The sequence below is a fragment of the Globicephala melas genome, chromosome 19 (genome assembly GCF_963455315.2).
Source record: "Globicephala melas chromosome 19, mGloMel1.2, whole genome shotgun sequence".
NCBI lineage: Eukaryota > Metazoa > Chordata > Mammalia > Artiodactyla > Delphinidae > Globicephala > Globicephala melas.
This window is the reverse complement of record NC_083332.1, coordinates 7,341,776-7,355,889: the sequence shown is the minus strand read 5'-3', so window position 1 is coordinate 7,355,889 and position 14,114 is coordinate 7,341,776. Positions and strand designations below refer to the sequence as shown.

The 14,114-nt window shown below is 55.0% G+C and overlaps 1 protein-coding gene across 1 annotated transcript; it reads left to right on the top strand.

The window, feature by feature from the left end:
- Positions 1 to 37: 37 nt before the first annotated feature.
- On the top strand, positions 38 to 14,107 carry RUVBL2 (RuvB like AAA ATPase 2). Its single transcript, XM_030873609.3, has 15 exons — positions 38 to 398; positions 3,388 to 3,442; positions 5,005 to 5,060; positions 5,368 to 5,509; positions 7,343 to 7,472; positions 7,629 to 7,695; positions 8,565 to 8,671; positions 8,757 to 8,850; positions 9,242 to 9,365; positions 9,698 to 9,792; positions 9,889 to 10,007; positions 12,534 to 12,653; positions 13,041 to 13,170; positions 13,769 to 13,883; positions 13,997 to 14,107. Exons 1-15 carry the CDS (start codon positions 387 to 389, stop codon positions 14,020 to 14,022), a joined length of 1,392 nt encoding a protein of 463 aa, XP_030729469.1. The 5' UTR covers positions 38 to 386; the 3' UTR covers positions 14,023 to 14,107.
- The last annotated feature ends 7 nt before the right edge of the window (positions 14,108 to 14,114 follow it).

Below are 14,114 nucleotides of genomic sequence, written 5' to 3'. Positions count from 1 at the left end.
TTCAGCTCTGTCAATCCGAAGCTAGAGGCCCCAAAATTGACGGGGGAGGGAAGACGGTGGATAAGGAGGAAAGGAGGCGTGGGGGACGTGTGGTTGCCCAAAGAAGTGTTAAGAATTTTGCAATCGGCCTTAGTAAGGAGGCCTGGGTAAAAGGAGGAGGAGCCACGAGGCGTGGGGAATGGACTCCGGAGTTCTGGGAACTCATCTTCCAGAGCAGCCTGGATGGGCGGGGCCTGAAAAGTGACGCCGCGCCCTGAAAAGTGACGCCGCGCCCCACCAGGAGAACCACCGAGATATTTGGAGGACCTGGCAGTCTAGAGGGGCCAGAACGCCTCGTTCCCAGCGCGTTTCCGTTTCCGCTAGGATATTGGCGGTTGGTGAGCAGCATGGCAACCGTGGTGAGTGTCGGCGTGCGGAGGGCTAAGGAGTCTCAAGGAGGAGGGGGCTGGACGGGGACTCTTGGATCTTAGCGGAGAGGAGGCTGGGGGCCTGGACTCTTGGATCTTAGCGGAGAGGAGGCTGGGGGCCTGGACTCCTGGTTCTGAGGAAGGAGGGAGCTGGGGGCCCGGGCTTCTGGATCTGAGGGAGGAAAAAAGAAGGGACTAGGATACCGGCATCCTGGGTTCAAGTGAATACTTACGGTCTCAGTGGTCAAATCTGACTCCATCATCTTCTAGGAACTCCAACTTCCAATCCTCTGGGCGCAAGTAGTGGCCAGTTCTCCAGTCCTTTGCCTTAAAGTCTGATGAGGGTTGTAGTGTCTTGGGCTCCAAGCCATCCAGCAGTCTTGGGTTGTTGATGGTGTGAATAGTACCTGAGTACAAGGGAGAAACACAGGCAGGGACCTGCCCAATGCGCTTCAGATCGTGGAGTTGCTTATTGAGTCTTGAGCCAAAAGAGAGAGTGTTGAGAACCCAGAGGGTGTCAGTAGAGAGCGGAAAGGGCCGGGGGCACAGAGGCTTAGGAACTTGTCATGGGATTGTTTTAGCCATTTTCATATTCCCAGCATTTCATCAGGACATGCCCAACGTGGATGCTCAATAAGTTAGCACTTGAATGTATGCATGTGAACTCCATAAAGGAGAGACCAGGTACACTGGGCCAGGCACCTAGTACTTTTCTGAGAAACATCTAAATGAAGGAGGGATGTAGCCGTAGCTTGGCGGTTGGACGTGGCTTCCAGATGCCTCGGTTCCCATGGTGACCGCAGTCAAGATGGGGCTAGGGTCGGGATGAGAGTTAACTGGTGCCTGAGGGGCGACTTGTGAGTGTTTCTGTTGTCATGGCAAAGGGGGTGGATGGGGAAGCGGAAGAGGAAAAGGCAGTGGCCACACTCCTGAGACCCAGTTCGCATGGGTGTGGATGAAGTATTGGGAGTGTGAGGGGATGGTAGCTCAGTTTTGTTTCCATGGGATCAGCAGGCAGCGCGGGGTAGGAGAGGCTTATGGTGAAAGGAAAGGTTTTGTAGGAGGCAGGTCTGTTTATGTTGGGATTCCTGGACCAATGTGTATTTTTTGTCTCGAGTAGAGTCTGATAGGCTGTATAGGGGTGGGTGAGAGTATGTTCTCAATCTTCTGATAGGGGTTTGGGGGCAGTGACCAACCTCCTATGAGGAGGAGTAAGTGGGAGAGTTCACAAACAGCAAGGGAGGAGGCTTGTGACCATGCCACGGTCAGGAAGTCTGAACTCTTGGTTCCAGAGAGAGGAGGGTTTTCCTTGGGTTGGATGCCTGCATCTCCTCTCATTCTGGTTAGGAGACCTGTGAGGAGGAAGAGGGTTGGGGGCAGGTGGCCAAGGAACTGGGTCAGCGTGCTGGCTTCTTAGGCCTCCCTTTCTTTATTCACCCCAGGCAACCTCTAATCTACTTTGTGTCTCTAGATTTATTTATTCTGGATATTTCATATAAACGGAAGCATACAACATGCGACCTTTTGTGTCTGGCTTCTTTCACTCAGCATAATGTTTTCAAGGTTCATCCACGTTGTAGCGTGGATCAGAACTTCATCCCTTTTTTAAAAGAAATATTATTTACTTATTTATATAAATTTATTTATATATTTTTTTGGCTGCGTTGGGTCTTTTTTTTTATTTTTAAGAATTGTATGCTGCGCTGGGTCTTCATTGCTGTGCGTGGGCTTTCTTTAGTTGCGGTGAGCAGGGGCCACTCTTCATTGCGGTGCGCGGGCTTCTTGTTGCAGTGGCTTCTCTTGTTGCGGAGCATGGGCTCTAAGCGCACGGGCTTCAGTAGTTGTGGCTCGTGGGCTCTAGAGCGCAGGCTCAGTAGTTGTGGTGCACAGGCTTAGTTGCTCTGCGACATGTGGGATCTTCCCGGACCAGGGCTTGAACCCGTGTCTCCTGCATTGGCAGGCGGATTCTTAACCACTGCGCCACCAGGGAAGTCCCTTCATCCCTTTTTATGGCTGAATAATATTCCGTTTTATGGCTACCCCATATTTTGTTTATCTATCCGTTGATGGATGTTTTGGGTTTTTTCCACCTCTTGGTTATAAATAACACTGCCATGAATATCTGAGTGGATCTCCATTTGGTTCTTGAATTGTCCCAGGCAGTGTTTACTCATCTCTCTCCCCCACGTGAGAAGGGATAATGTCTGACTTTGCTCTTTGGAAAGCTGAGGACACAGGAGACCTCAGTTCCTGCTTGTTGAGTGAACTCAGCACTTCAGGGCGTCATTCATTCAAACTCCAAACATTGAGCCCCAAGGGAGACCAGTGAGATGTGGGCTGTGCCCTTCATGGGACTCACATCCATTGGAGCCAAGAACATTGATCCAACAGTCTACCTTGTGAGTGTGAGATCAGACTCCCAAAAGAGGCCCTTCCTTCTGTCTGGATATCCAGAGACCCTAGAACTAGCTGGGCAGGGGCTGAGGTCAGGGAGGGCCTCCCTTAATGAGTGACGCTTGATCTGATTCAGTGAGGGGGGTGGGGAGAGCAGGCCAGACCAGGGACCTACACATGCAAAGGCCTAGTGACAGAGAGCTGGGGCAGCGAGGCGCAAGGGGGGCCAGAACACGTCCAAGTTAATGCCCACTCTGCATCTGTCCTCGCAGCTCTGGGGGATGGGGAGGACTTCTTCCTTCAGCAAGTAATTCCTGGGCACCAAACATGGGCCCGGCCCTGGGGACGGGGCTGTGAAAGAGACAGACACAGTCCTTGGCTTCCTGGGACTGACGGTGTAATGGGGTCAACCCACCAGCCCTAGTGGGTGACAGCTGAGGAGGATCTGGTGTTTGGGATGCCAGCCTGTCTGTGGGGAGGAGTGGAAAGGACTGTCTTGTGGGAGGCGGGCAGGAGGGACAGAGGAGGGGTTGTTGAAAGCTGGGACCGCAAAGGCTCTTACTGATGCGTCTTCCTCCAACCCCAGACAGCCACAACCAAGGTCCCAGAGATCCGCGACGTGACGAGGATTGAGCGTATCGGTGAGTGAGCGTGGGTCAGGAATAGGACCTAGCCCCTGCCTGCCCCCTGTACCCCTGACAGAGCCAGCTTACCCAGGGCCCCCAAGAGGGAGTCGGCCTGCACACCATCCCACCATCCCCCGTCCCCGCTATCTAAGGAGGGAGGTTCCTGAGTTCCAGAGCAGGTCAGATGGCTGGGGGCGGGGGTGGGGTAGACCATGCCAGGCCTCAACCCCAGGCGGTACTGCTGCTGGCTTGGTTCCCTGGCGGGGCTCCCTGATGCCCCAGCATCCTGCTTGGAAATCGTGAAGGTGGATATTTGCTGAGTGCTGACTGGGGTTGGCCCTGCACTGACTGTCCCAAACACCAGGCACACGCATCATCTCTTTGAGGGCAGGGACCTGGTCTGTCTCCTTCCTAGCGGTGTCCCCAGCACAGGCCCTGGCAGACCAGACGCTCCACAGATAACTGTTGAATATGAGTTTGCATCCCTCAAATCCTTACAGTAGCCCCACAAGGTGCCTCTTGTGACTGTCATCCCATTTTTAGCTGAGGTGACCAAGACTCAGAGCAGGCAAGCCCCTGGTCCCAGCTCACCTGGGACCAGGAAGTTGGGCTGTAGTGGCAACAGCAGGGTGCAGCCTTTGCAAAGAGCCTGACTTGCAAGGAGGAGACTACACTTATTCACATTCATTCATTCAGAGCTTCCAGAAGAGGCAGTAAAGGGCTGCTGGCTATGAACCTGGGTTCTGGAAGCACGCTGCTGGGTGCCACTTCTGAGCCGCCTAGTGAGGGGCTAGTTGCTCTCTGTGCCTCAGTTTCCTTACCTGCAAAATGGTGGGAGAGTAGTTCACCTCCTCAGTTGACATAAGATACAATAAGGTAAAGCACTTAGCTATCAAGGGCCAGCCCTGCTGGGAGCTGAGGACCCAGGAGACTCTAGCTGCACCCAGTCCCTGCCCTCAGCCTGCCTACAGGCCAGCACAGGGGTTGACACATCTTTCCTTAAAGTGCCAGATAGTAAATCTTCTCTGTTGAAAGTAATCAATTCTGCTGCAGCAATGCAAGAGCACCCCCAGATGGTATGTGAACGAATGGATGTGGCTGTGTGCCAATAAAACTTTATTTGCAAAAACAAGTGCCCACCCACAGGCTGTAGTTTGCCCAGCCCTGGTCTAGTGTAAAGCATTGGAATCCTGCGTCTTCACCTCTCACTGGCCGTGTGGTCTTGGGCAAGGGACCTAACCTCTCTGAACTCCTCCTCGCCTCCATGTCAATGAGGGCCTGGGGGCGATTATTGAGCCCTGGCCATGATCCAGGGTGATAATAGCTGAGACTCTTGTTCTCAGAGTTACATGGAATGAGATTAGAACCTGGGAGGTCACTCAGGCCACCACGTAGCCTAAGAGCCATTCTTATTTACTGAGCATTTACCATGTCCGGCCATCCTCCCAGTGAGGTGGGGAATCGAGGTGCCCCTGTGACCGAGGAGGAAACCAGGGCTTGGCGGGGAAGCCCCTCAGGCCACACATCGACACGAGCTGGCTGGTAACCGTGTCTTCTGGTTCTTTCCCCACACACAGGCGCTCACTCCCATATCCGGGGGCTGGGGCTAGACGATGCCTTGGAGCCACGGCAGGTAGAGCCCAGGGGGCCGGGGTGGGAAGGCTGCTCCATGGGGGCCTCGGGCAGAGGGGACCCAGGGCTGTGGGGAGTATGGGGACTGCGTTATGATCTTCCAGACCTTTGTGCTGTATTTATAAAATTCAGCCGCATGTGCAGTTTTATCGGTCTTTAAAAAATGGGAGTAGAAAAGGCTTTTTTGGCTTTTTTCTGAAGTCCCTGCCAACATGTCCTGTTTGATCTCATCAGGCTGGAGGTGGTAGAAATGCAGTAGTAGCCCAGGAGGAAGTCACCTTGTATGCTCTGTCACCTCCCACCCCCAGGCTTCCCAGGGCATGGTGGGCCAGCTGGCGGCCCGGAGGGCAGCTGGCGTGGTGCTAGAGATGATCCGGGAAGGGAAGATCGCCGGCCGGGCGGTCCTCATCGCCGGCCAGCCGGGTACTGGGAAGACGGCCATCGCCATGGGTAAGACACCTCTCACGGCAGGATCTCTTCTGGCCTTGCCAGATGATCCCTACGGTGTAAGTCAGGGTTGGGGTTCAGCCACGTCTAACAGCTCAAAATGGCAGTGCCTTAAACACTATGGGTTTATTCTCTCCCATAGAATAATCTGAATGTAGGCCAATTCAGCCTTGTTGAACAGTGAAGGCTCCTACCTTCCTGCCTCCACATCACTTGCTTCCATGTCAGGGTCACCTCATGTTGCAAGAAGATGGCCTACGCTTCAGCCTTCCCATCCATACTCCATATGGGAAGAAGGAGAAAGAGGAATTGCAATGAGGGTGTACCTCCAAGAGGTAGCTCCCTTTAAGCAGCTGTCTTGGGACTCCCACACTCTCTTGCTTATATTTTATTGACTAGAACTTAATGGCTACACTCTGCTGCACAAGACAGTGAGACATTAAAACTTATTTTAATATTTTAATTGGGATCACTGCTACCCTAATAAAATGGGGGTTCTGGAATGAAGGAAGATGGGAAAGATGGGCATTGCATAGACAGCCAGCAGTCTCTTTTGCAATGCATTAGTGATTTAAGATCTTTTTACTCACAACTGTCCCTCATCCTTGTTGAGCTCCTATTCATCCTTCAAAACCCTACCCAGGCATCTTTTCCTCATTGAAGCTTTCCTGGACTCTCCTCTCTTCCCACTCATTCCCACGTTTGTGCCTTGACTGTGGGGCCAGGCAGTGAGAATCAAGGTAATAGTTAGGTCTGCAGTTAAGATAAAGTAGCACTCATTCGGGTACCCTGGTGTGCCAGGCCCTGGACCAGACACTGCAGACACTAAGATGATTAAGACCAAAATCCTGACTTTAAGAAGTTTCCGGCCTGGGGGAGGTGTTCGTGGACACGGTACCGTCCAGGGTGATGAACAGAGGAGGCTTCTACCTCCGATGAGGGGTGGTGGGGAGAGAAAACGGGGTGGCGGTTGTCGGGAGAGACTTCCCAGGTGAGTCAGAACCTGAACTAAGACTTGTAGGATGTCTGGGAGTCTCCTGGACAGACGGTAGGGAGCAGGACACCCAGGCAGAGTGTGACACACATCTGTAAAGGGGACCAAGGAGAGTTCCCAGCTCACACTGGTCAGGAGGGTTCGGTGACTTCCTGTCCGGGAGACTTGGCTCAGAGCTGGGCAGAGCCCTCAGGAAGGGGAGCTGGCAGAGGGGCTCAGCACTTGGAGTGATGGCAGGAATGGCCCCGCTGTCTACCAGCCAGCTCCAGGCCCCAAGCCATAGAGGAGGCCCGTCCCTGTGCTGGTTCCAGACCGTGACGGAGTCATGGTTGAGCACCAGTGTATCCCTGCCTGCCCTCGTAATCGCTCCTGTGCAGGGTGCCATCCCGTGCCAGTGCTTGTCGTGTTATCGGTCCCATTACACGGAGGGGCAAACCAGCTTGGGGAGCAGACTTCTCAAGGTCACCCGGTGCTAAGCCCTGGAGCCGGGATTCAAACCTACACAGTCTGACTCTCTTACCTTCAATTTCAGCCCCTTGTCTCTACCCCTGCTCATCACCCCCAAGCCCTGAGGCTAGACAGCTCTTAGCGGTTAGGAGGAAGGCTTGGCAAGATTACAGTCATAAGGTTTGCCCTCTGGGCAGCGCAGGTTCTGATCCTCCCCATGCGGCCCTCTGTCCCCTGCCTTCTCTGCGTCTCCTTGTCTGCCCCTCAGCACCCTGCCCCTCTCTCCTGCTCTCCTGCCTGAGGAGGGAGAAGAGCTGGTTTGCCACAGAGCGGGTATTGGGGACCTGGTGCCAGGGCTGCCCCCACCTACCCAGGCTGCCTCCCCTCCTTCCCAGGCATGGCACAGGCCCTGGGCCCTGACACTCCGTTCACAGCCATCGCCGGCAGTGAGATCTTCTCCCTGGAGATGAGCAAAACAGAGGCGCTGACACAGGCCTTTCGGCGCTCCATCGGTGTGCGCATCAAGTAAGCAGGGGGTGATGCCAGGTCCCAGTGGCCTTGGGACGTCCCCTCCCACCCCCGGCCCTGGCCAGCTCATCCTGCACCCAAGGGCTCACGGGAGTTGGCAATTCCTGAGGACCCAGGCCTCGGGCTCTCTCCTTAGATCTGTTCTCTGCCCAGGGAGGAGACTGAGATTATCGAAGGGGAGGTGGTGGAGATCCAGATTGATCGGCCAGCAACAGGGACGGTGAGTCTGCCCCCGAGTCTAGGCTACCCCCGAGGCTGGAGGGTGGAGGTCACCTTGCACTTTTAACACCTGTAAACAGCCTCCTAAATTAGTCTCATCCACTGCAATTAAATTTTCAATTTTAAAAACATGGTAGGAGAATCTTTAAATATAGGGAAGCTATTCCCCAGATAGTTCTTTAAATTAGATTTTGATTACAGCAGAAATCCGTGGATACATCCTCCCTTTAAAAATGAACAACCAAAACTCGCTTTAACTCCCTCCCCAATCCCAGTCCTTTTATGCTGCCACCTGTCCCTACAAAGGAAGCACCTCACTATGGAAACAATTCCAGGAAACAGGAGAGACTCCAATATGCTGGGAAAAGCCCAGACTTGGTGACTGTTCATCTTGTGAGGAGGGGCGTGGCATTTTGTTTTCTTAGCTTATCTCGTGGGGAGGGGCGTGGCATTTTTTGTTGTCTTAGTTGTGTTTAGCTGAGTTCTTCTGGGTTTGTGATCGACAAAAACCGCCTTTCATTTGGGTATAGAAAAGGAGTGTTACAGTGGGACCCCTTTGGCCATTCTGTGAGACCTTAGGTCCCTGTTGTTTTTATAGATTTTGTCTTTTAGGTTTTTGTTTGTTTCTTTACTGGATTTTTAATAATAGCTTTATTAATGTGCAGTTGACAGCCAATAAGCCACGCCCTTGAAGGTTTACAAGATGTTAGGCTTTGACACACATGCACCCAGGAAGCTGTCACTGCAGTTGTGACAATGGATATCTTCGTCAAGCCCCCAAAGCTGCCCCATGTCATGCTTGTTCTGTAGCTGTGTTAGGGAGACATTGGGCCCGTCTCTGAGCCCCTTGCCTGGCATGTCACCCCTCAGGGCTCCAAGGTGGGCAAGCTAACCCTCAAGACCACAGAGATGGAGACCATATACGACCTGGGCACTAAGATGATCGAGTCCCTGACCAAGGACAAGGTCCAGGCTGGGTGAGCAGTGGGGTCCGCACCAGGTGGTCAGGGTAGGGGAGCTCTGGCCCTTCCTTTCCTCACCCCCACCCTTCATCCCCTGCAGGGATGTGATCACCATTGACAAGGCCACGGGCAAGATCTCCAAGCTGGGACGCTCGTTCACACGCGCTCGAGACTATGACGCCATGGGCTCCCAGGTGGGCCAGGGCTCCAGGTCCCCTCGGTCAGGCACCAGGATGTTTCTCTCTCCTCCATCACCCCAGGGCCTACAGGGTCTGGATCCTCCTGTCACCCCAACCCCATGTCCCTGGTACTCCTGGTTCTTCCCTGTACCCTCTAGGACAGCTGGGGTCCCTCAACTTGGCACTTGGCTCATGGTTTCCGGGGTCCTCCAGGAACCCCCATATCCTTCAGTGCTGTTGACTGCCCTGGTCTTGACTACCCCTTGGGCCGGGGTTTCTGGGTGACCCCCATCTGGATTCTTAGTTCCATTCCAGGGAGCCCCAGTCTCCCCCAGACGGCCCCTTGGGCCCCCCCTTCATGCTCTTTTCTGCCCTTGTCCACACGAACCCCACCCCGGCCCCATAGACCAAGTTCGTGCAGTGCCCAGACGGGGAGCTCCAGAAACGCAAGGAGGTGGTGCACACGGTGTCCCTGCATGAGATTGACGTCATCAACTCCCGCACCCAGGGCTTCCTGGCCCTCTTCTCAGGTGAGGCCCAGCCTTCGTCTCCCCCCGCCCCGGGGAGCCTGGCAGCTCCCCTCTCCCTCTCCCATCCACCAGTATGGCCCCCCCGTGACGATGGCTTTCCCCCTCTTCCCCCATCCCTGTTCTCTGACTCCTGTTCTCCATCTGTCAGTGTGGTTCGTCTCTCCCCGTGTTGCCTCTCTGGGACATCTCCGACTCCCTGGCCCTCCCGTCTTGCTGCCACTCCAGGGGCTTGGTCTCTCTTCCCTCTGTCCCTGGCGTCCCATCCTTCTGCATCTTGGTTCACCCTCCGGCCCTGGATCCCTGTCTTGTCTCTGACACCCCGCCTCCCACAGGTGACACAGGGGAGATCAAGTCAGAAGTCCGAGAGCAGATCAATGCCAAGGTGGCCGAGTGGCGGGAGGAAGGCAAGGCGGAGATCATCCCCGGCGTGAGTACCGGGACGGGGCCACGGCAGGTGACGTTGCGGTGGGGGAGAAGAGGGGACACAGGAGGTGGGTTTGACATCCGCCCCCCTGACCCCCAGGTGCTATTTATCGACGAGGTCCACATGCTGGACATTGAGAGCTTCTCGTTCCTCAACCGGGCCCTGGAGAGTGACATGGCGCCTGTCCTCATCATGGCCACCAACCGCGGCATCACCCGGTGAGCCACTGCCGGCCCCTCAGAGGCCCCTGGGGAGAACGGGGACCTCTGGGTGGTGGGAACGGTCACTGGGTAATCAGGGCACGTTTGGTGAGCACCTCGTTAGGGAGGGGTGGGCTTGGCTATTCCCAAGCTCTGTGGCCCAGGCAAGACAGTGTACTTTCCCCTCAAACTAAAGTAGGTGGCTGGTCAGGGCTGGTGGGCAACTCTGCTCCACAAGGAAGTCCAGGTGCCATGTTCTTTCTGTTTTCTTGTTCCAGTAGCCCTTAAGGCTCCAGTTCCCAAACTGTGTGCCAAGGCACCCCAGGGTACTGCAGAGAACACAGGAGTGCTGTGGGATGTTTTTTTGTTTTTTGTTTTTTTTTAATTTTTGGCTGCACTGGGTCTTCGTTGCTGTGCGCAGGCTTTCTCTAGTTGCGGCAAGCGGGAACAACTCTTAGTTGCGGTGCGCGGGCTTTTCATTATGGTGGCTTCTCTTGTTGCAGAGCATGGGCTCTAGGCGTGCAGGCTCAGTAGTTGTGGAGCCAGGCTGTAGAACGCAGGCTCAGTAGTTGTGGTGCATGGGCTTAGTTGCTCCGTGGCATGTGGGATCTTCCCGGACAAGGGCTCGAACCCATGTCCCCTGCATTGGCAGGCAGATTCTTAACCACTGTGCCACCAGGAAAGCCCTTGTGGGATGTTTTAAGGTTTTAAGGGATGCACAGTGACATGTTTTGGACGCTGCAGAAACTACTACAATTAAGTTGCTTACACCTAACTGCTTAATAGAAATAAAGGGAACGAAGCTTAGTATTTCTTTTGACCTAAGGATACCATGGAAAAATTCCTGAGACATGAAGGGTACCAGACGCCATAAAGCTTGGGAACCTCTGCCCTAGGGTGTCGTGCCATGTCCTCCCTGCTGGCTCTTCCCCACCTCATCTACGTTTCAAGAGTCCACAGAAAGGGAGAAGGAAGTGGAGGGCAGAGAGCCCGCAAGAGGCTGGGGCCCAAAGGCTGCACTCAGCATGGCCACCTGGACCCATTACCCAGGGCTGCTCATGTGTGTGGCAGCACCTGGCTGCACGGTAGCCCAGGGACCAGCACCTCCAGGGCAGCAGCCTTGTGCCAGCTGTAGTGCAGGGAAGACAGGGGCATGGCTACCAGGGGCAGCAGGCAGGTTGTCCTTGGCTCTGTGCTTGGCCCTTTTCCAGGATGAACTGCTCGGCCCCCTCAAAAGAAGCTCGGGAGGTAATATTGTCTCAGCCCTGCTTTATTTTTTTTATTATTTTTTTGGCAATGCGTCACAGCTTGCAGGATCTTAGTTCCCCAATCAAGGATCAAACCCGTGCCCCCTGCAATGGAAGTGCGGAGTCCTAACCACCCGTACCACCAGGGAATTCCCTCAGCCCCGTTTTAAAGATGGGGACAGCAAGGCCTGGTAACTTGCCCAAGGTCACACGTAGAAGGTGGCAGGGCCAGAATTTGGTATCCAGATGACAGGGTTGATTGAGACCAGCTGAGAGCATGTTTGTAGCAGCTGCAGGTCAGGCTGTGGGAACAGGGGTGTCTCCTATGAGGGGCAGCAAACGCAGTCATTCCTCTGCAGATTCCGTATTCGTGGATCTGCTTACTCGCTACAGTTGATTTGTAGCCTCCAAATTGGTATCCATCACACTTTGGCGGTCATTCACAAGCGTGTGCAGAGCAGGAAAAAATTGAATCGCCCATGGCAGACCATTCAGGCGAGGGTCAAAGCAGGCAGTGCTTTGCCTCCTAGTTTCAGTTCACGTGCTGTAAATAAGTGTCCTTTTCCTGATCTGTTTAGTGCGACATTTGTCACATTGTATGCTTTTTGTTCCCTGGTCATTTTGCTGTTTAAAATGGCCCCCAGCTGTCCAGTGTCGCTAAGCGCAAGAAGGCAGGGATGTGCCGTACAGAGAAAACACATGTGTTAGATGAGCTTCCTTCAGGCACGAGTTCAAGTGCTATTGGCTATGAGTTCAGCATGAATAAGTCAATAATATATATTGAATAAGGTGTCTTTAACCTGAAACCGGGCTATCTATTGGTTGGTTGCCAAAAATTGTGACCAGAGGCTCACAAGAGCCTAACCCTGTATTTGCTAATTGAGTGTTCGCCTCCACTTTGTAGAACGCAGCTACCATGAATACTGGGAATCTGCTGTTTCCTAGCCCCACGTGCCAGGCCTTGTGCTGGGCCAGGTGCAGCCGGGGACAGGACCGGCACAGTTGCATCCCTTGTGGAGCCCTGTGTCAAGCAGAGGAGTGGGACCTTGATCCAGTAATCCTGGACACAGATATCTAGCTAAAACCAGCTCAGCTCCAGGGGGATTGATGCAGTCAGGGGGTGGCTGCGCCATCGGGCAGTGACACCAGTGCGGAGCTGAAGGCTAGCTGGTATTTGGTCCAGTGAGCGGGCTGTGGCCGAGGGGGTTGGTAGGGGTGGGGTGTTCTGAGTAGAGGGAATGGAGAGCCAGGTTCTAAGAGCATCACCCTGACAGCTTCCCTTCCCCCTTCTCCCCAGGATCCGGGGCACCAGCTACCAGAGCCCCCACGGCATCCCCATTGACCTGCTGGACCGCCTGCTTATCGTCTCGACCTCTCCCTACAGCGAGAAAGACACAAAGCAGATCCTCCGCATCCGGTGCGGGTGGGGGGGCCCCCCTGGCCTTCCGGGGCAGGACCAGGCTGCAGGCCTGAGAGGCAGGGCTGGTGTCCACCCTGTTTGACACGTGGCAACACTGAGGTCTGAGGGGGAGGTCACTGGGCCTGCCAGAAGCAGGACTGGGCTGGGCATCCAAGCAGTGGCCTATGATGGGAGGATGCTCTTTGGGGAAGGGAGGGATTGTGCCGGTGACTGACCTTGTGGAAAGAGCCCTGGAAGGGAGAGGCTCAGGAGGCCCAAGGTTTGGGCCCAGCCTGTGCCTCGGTGGCTCTTCTGTGCATCTGAGGACGTGGACTCCACGTGTATCCCAGAGGTCCAGCAGTGCCATGGCCCTGGCTGAATGCCACCTACGCCCCCTGCCCGCAGGTGTGAGGAGGAAGACGTGGAGATGAGTGAGGACGCCTACACAGTGCTGACCCGCATTGGGCTGGAGACCTCGCTGCGCTACGCCATCCAGCTCATCACGGCCGCCAGCCTGGTGTGCCGGAAACGCAAGGTCAGCGGCTGCGTCTGCCCAGGGGTCAGATGAGCGAGTGGAGGACATGCTACTACTCCCAGGGCTTTCCCTGGGCAGTTGCATTTAGTCTCAGAACCCAAATTTTCAAAGGCAGGGGACTTTGGTCTCTCGGGTTAATTTCTGTGGCTCCCAGCCTGACACACGGGAGGTGCTGAGTAAATATCTATTGGCTGCAAGTTGATGCCGTTAAGTCCATTTTACAGATGAAGAAACTGAGGGGTGGGGGGGCTTCCCTGGTGGCGCAGTGGTTGAGAGTCCGCCTGCCGATGCAGGGGATGCGGGTTCATGCCCCGGTCCGGGAAGATCCCACGTGCCATGGAGCGGCTGGGCCCATGAGCCATGGCTGCTGAGCCTGCGCGTCCGGAGCCTGTGCTCCGCACCGGGAGAGGCCACAACAGTGAGAGGCCCACGTACCGCAAAAAAACAAACAAAAAAAGAAACTGAGCCGTGGGGAGGTGGGGCCCACAGCCACGAGGTGGCCACGGCAGGATTTGAATCCAGGCGACCTGGCCCCAGAGTCCTCACCCTGACCCACCTCCTGGGAGGGGCCCCACTGAGGTCTCAATTCCCCTATCAGGGCACCGAGGTACAGGTTGATGACATCAAGCGGGTCTACTCGCTCTTCCTGGATGAGTCGCGCTCCACGCAGTACATGAAGGAGTACCAGGACGCCTTCCTCTTCAATGAGCTCAGTGAGTGTCCCCCTCCCCGCCTGCCCCAGAGAGGGAGGAGGGAGCCCAGCCTGGAGAGCTCAGGCCCTGCCCTCGGGGCCACACTGACCACGTGGCCTTCCTTCTCCTGACAGAAGGTGAAACCATGGACACCTCCTGAGCTGATATCACCTTCACCCCCGCTTCCCCATTTTCTCCCAGAGTTCTGACACTGTGACTTTGTATAAAATGGTTCTGAAACTGGACCTATTG

Bases quoted from the DNA above. Each gene is read 5' to 3' on its own strand.
- RUVBL2 (XM_030873609.3), top strand. The intron at 8,851-9,241 runs GTGGGCCAGGGC...CCGGCCCCATAG, and splicing joins ATGACGCCATGGGCTCCCAG to ACCAAGTTCGTGCAGTGCCC. The intron at 9,793-9,888 runs GTGAGTACCGGG...CCTGACCCCCAG, and splicing joins AGGCGGAGATCATCCCCGGC to GTGCTATTTATCGACGAGGT.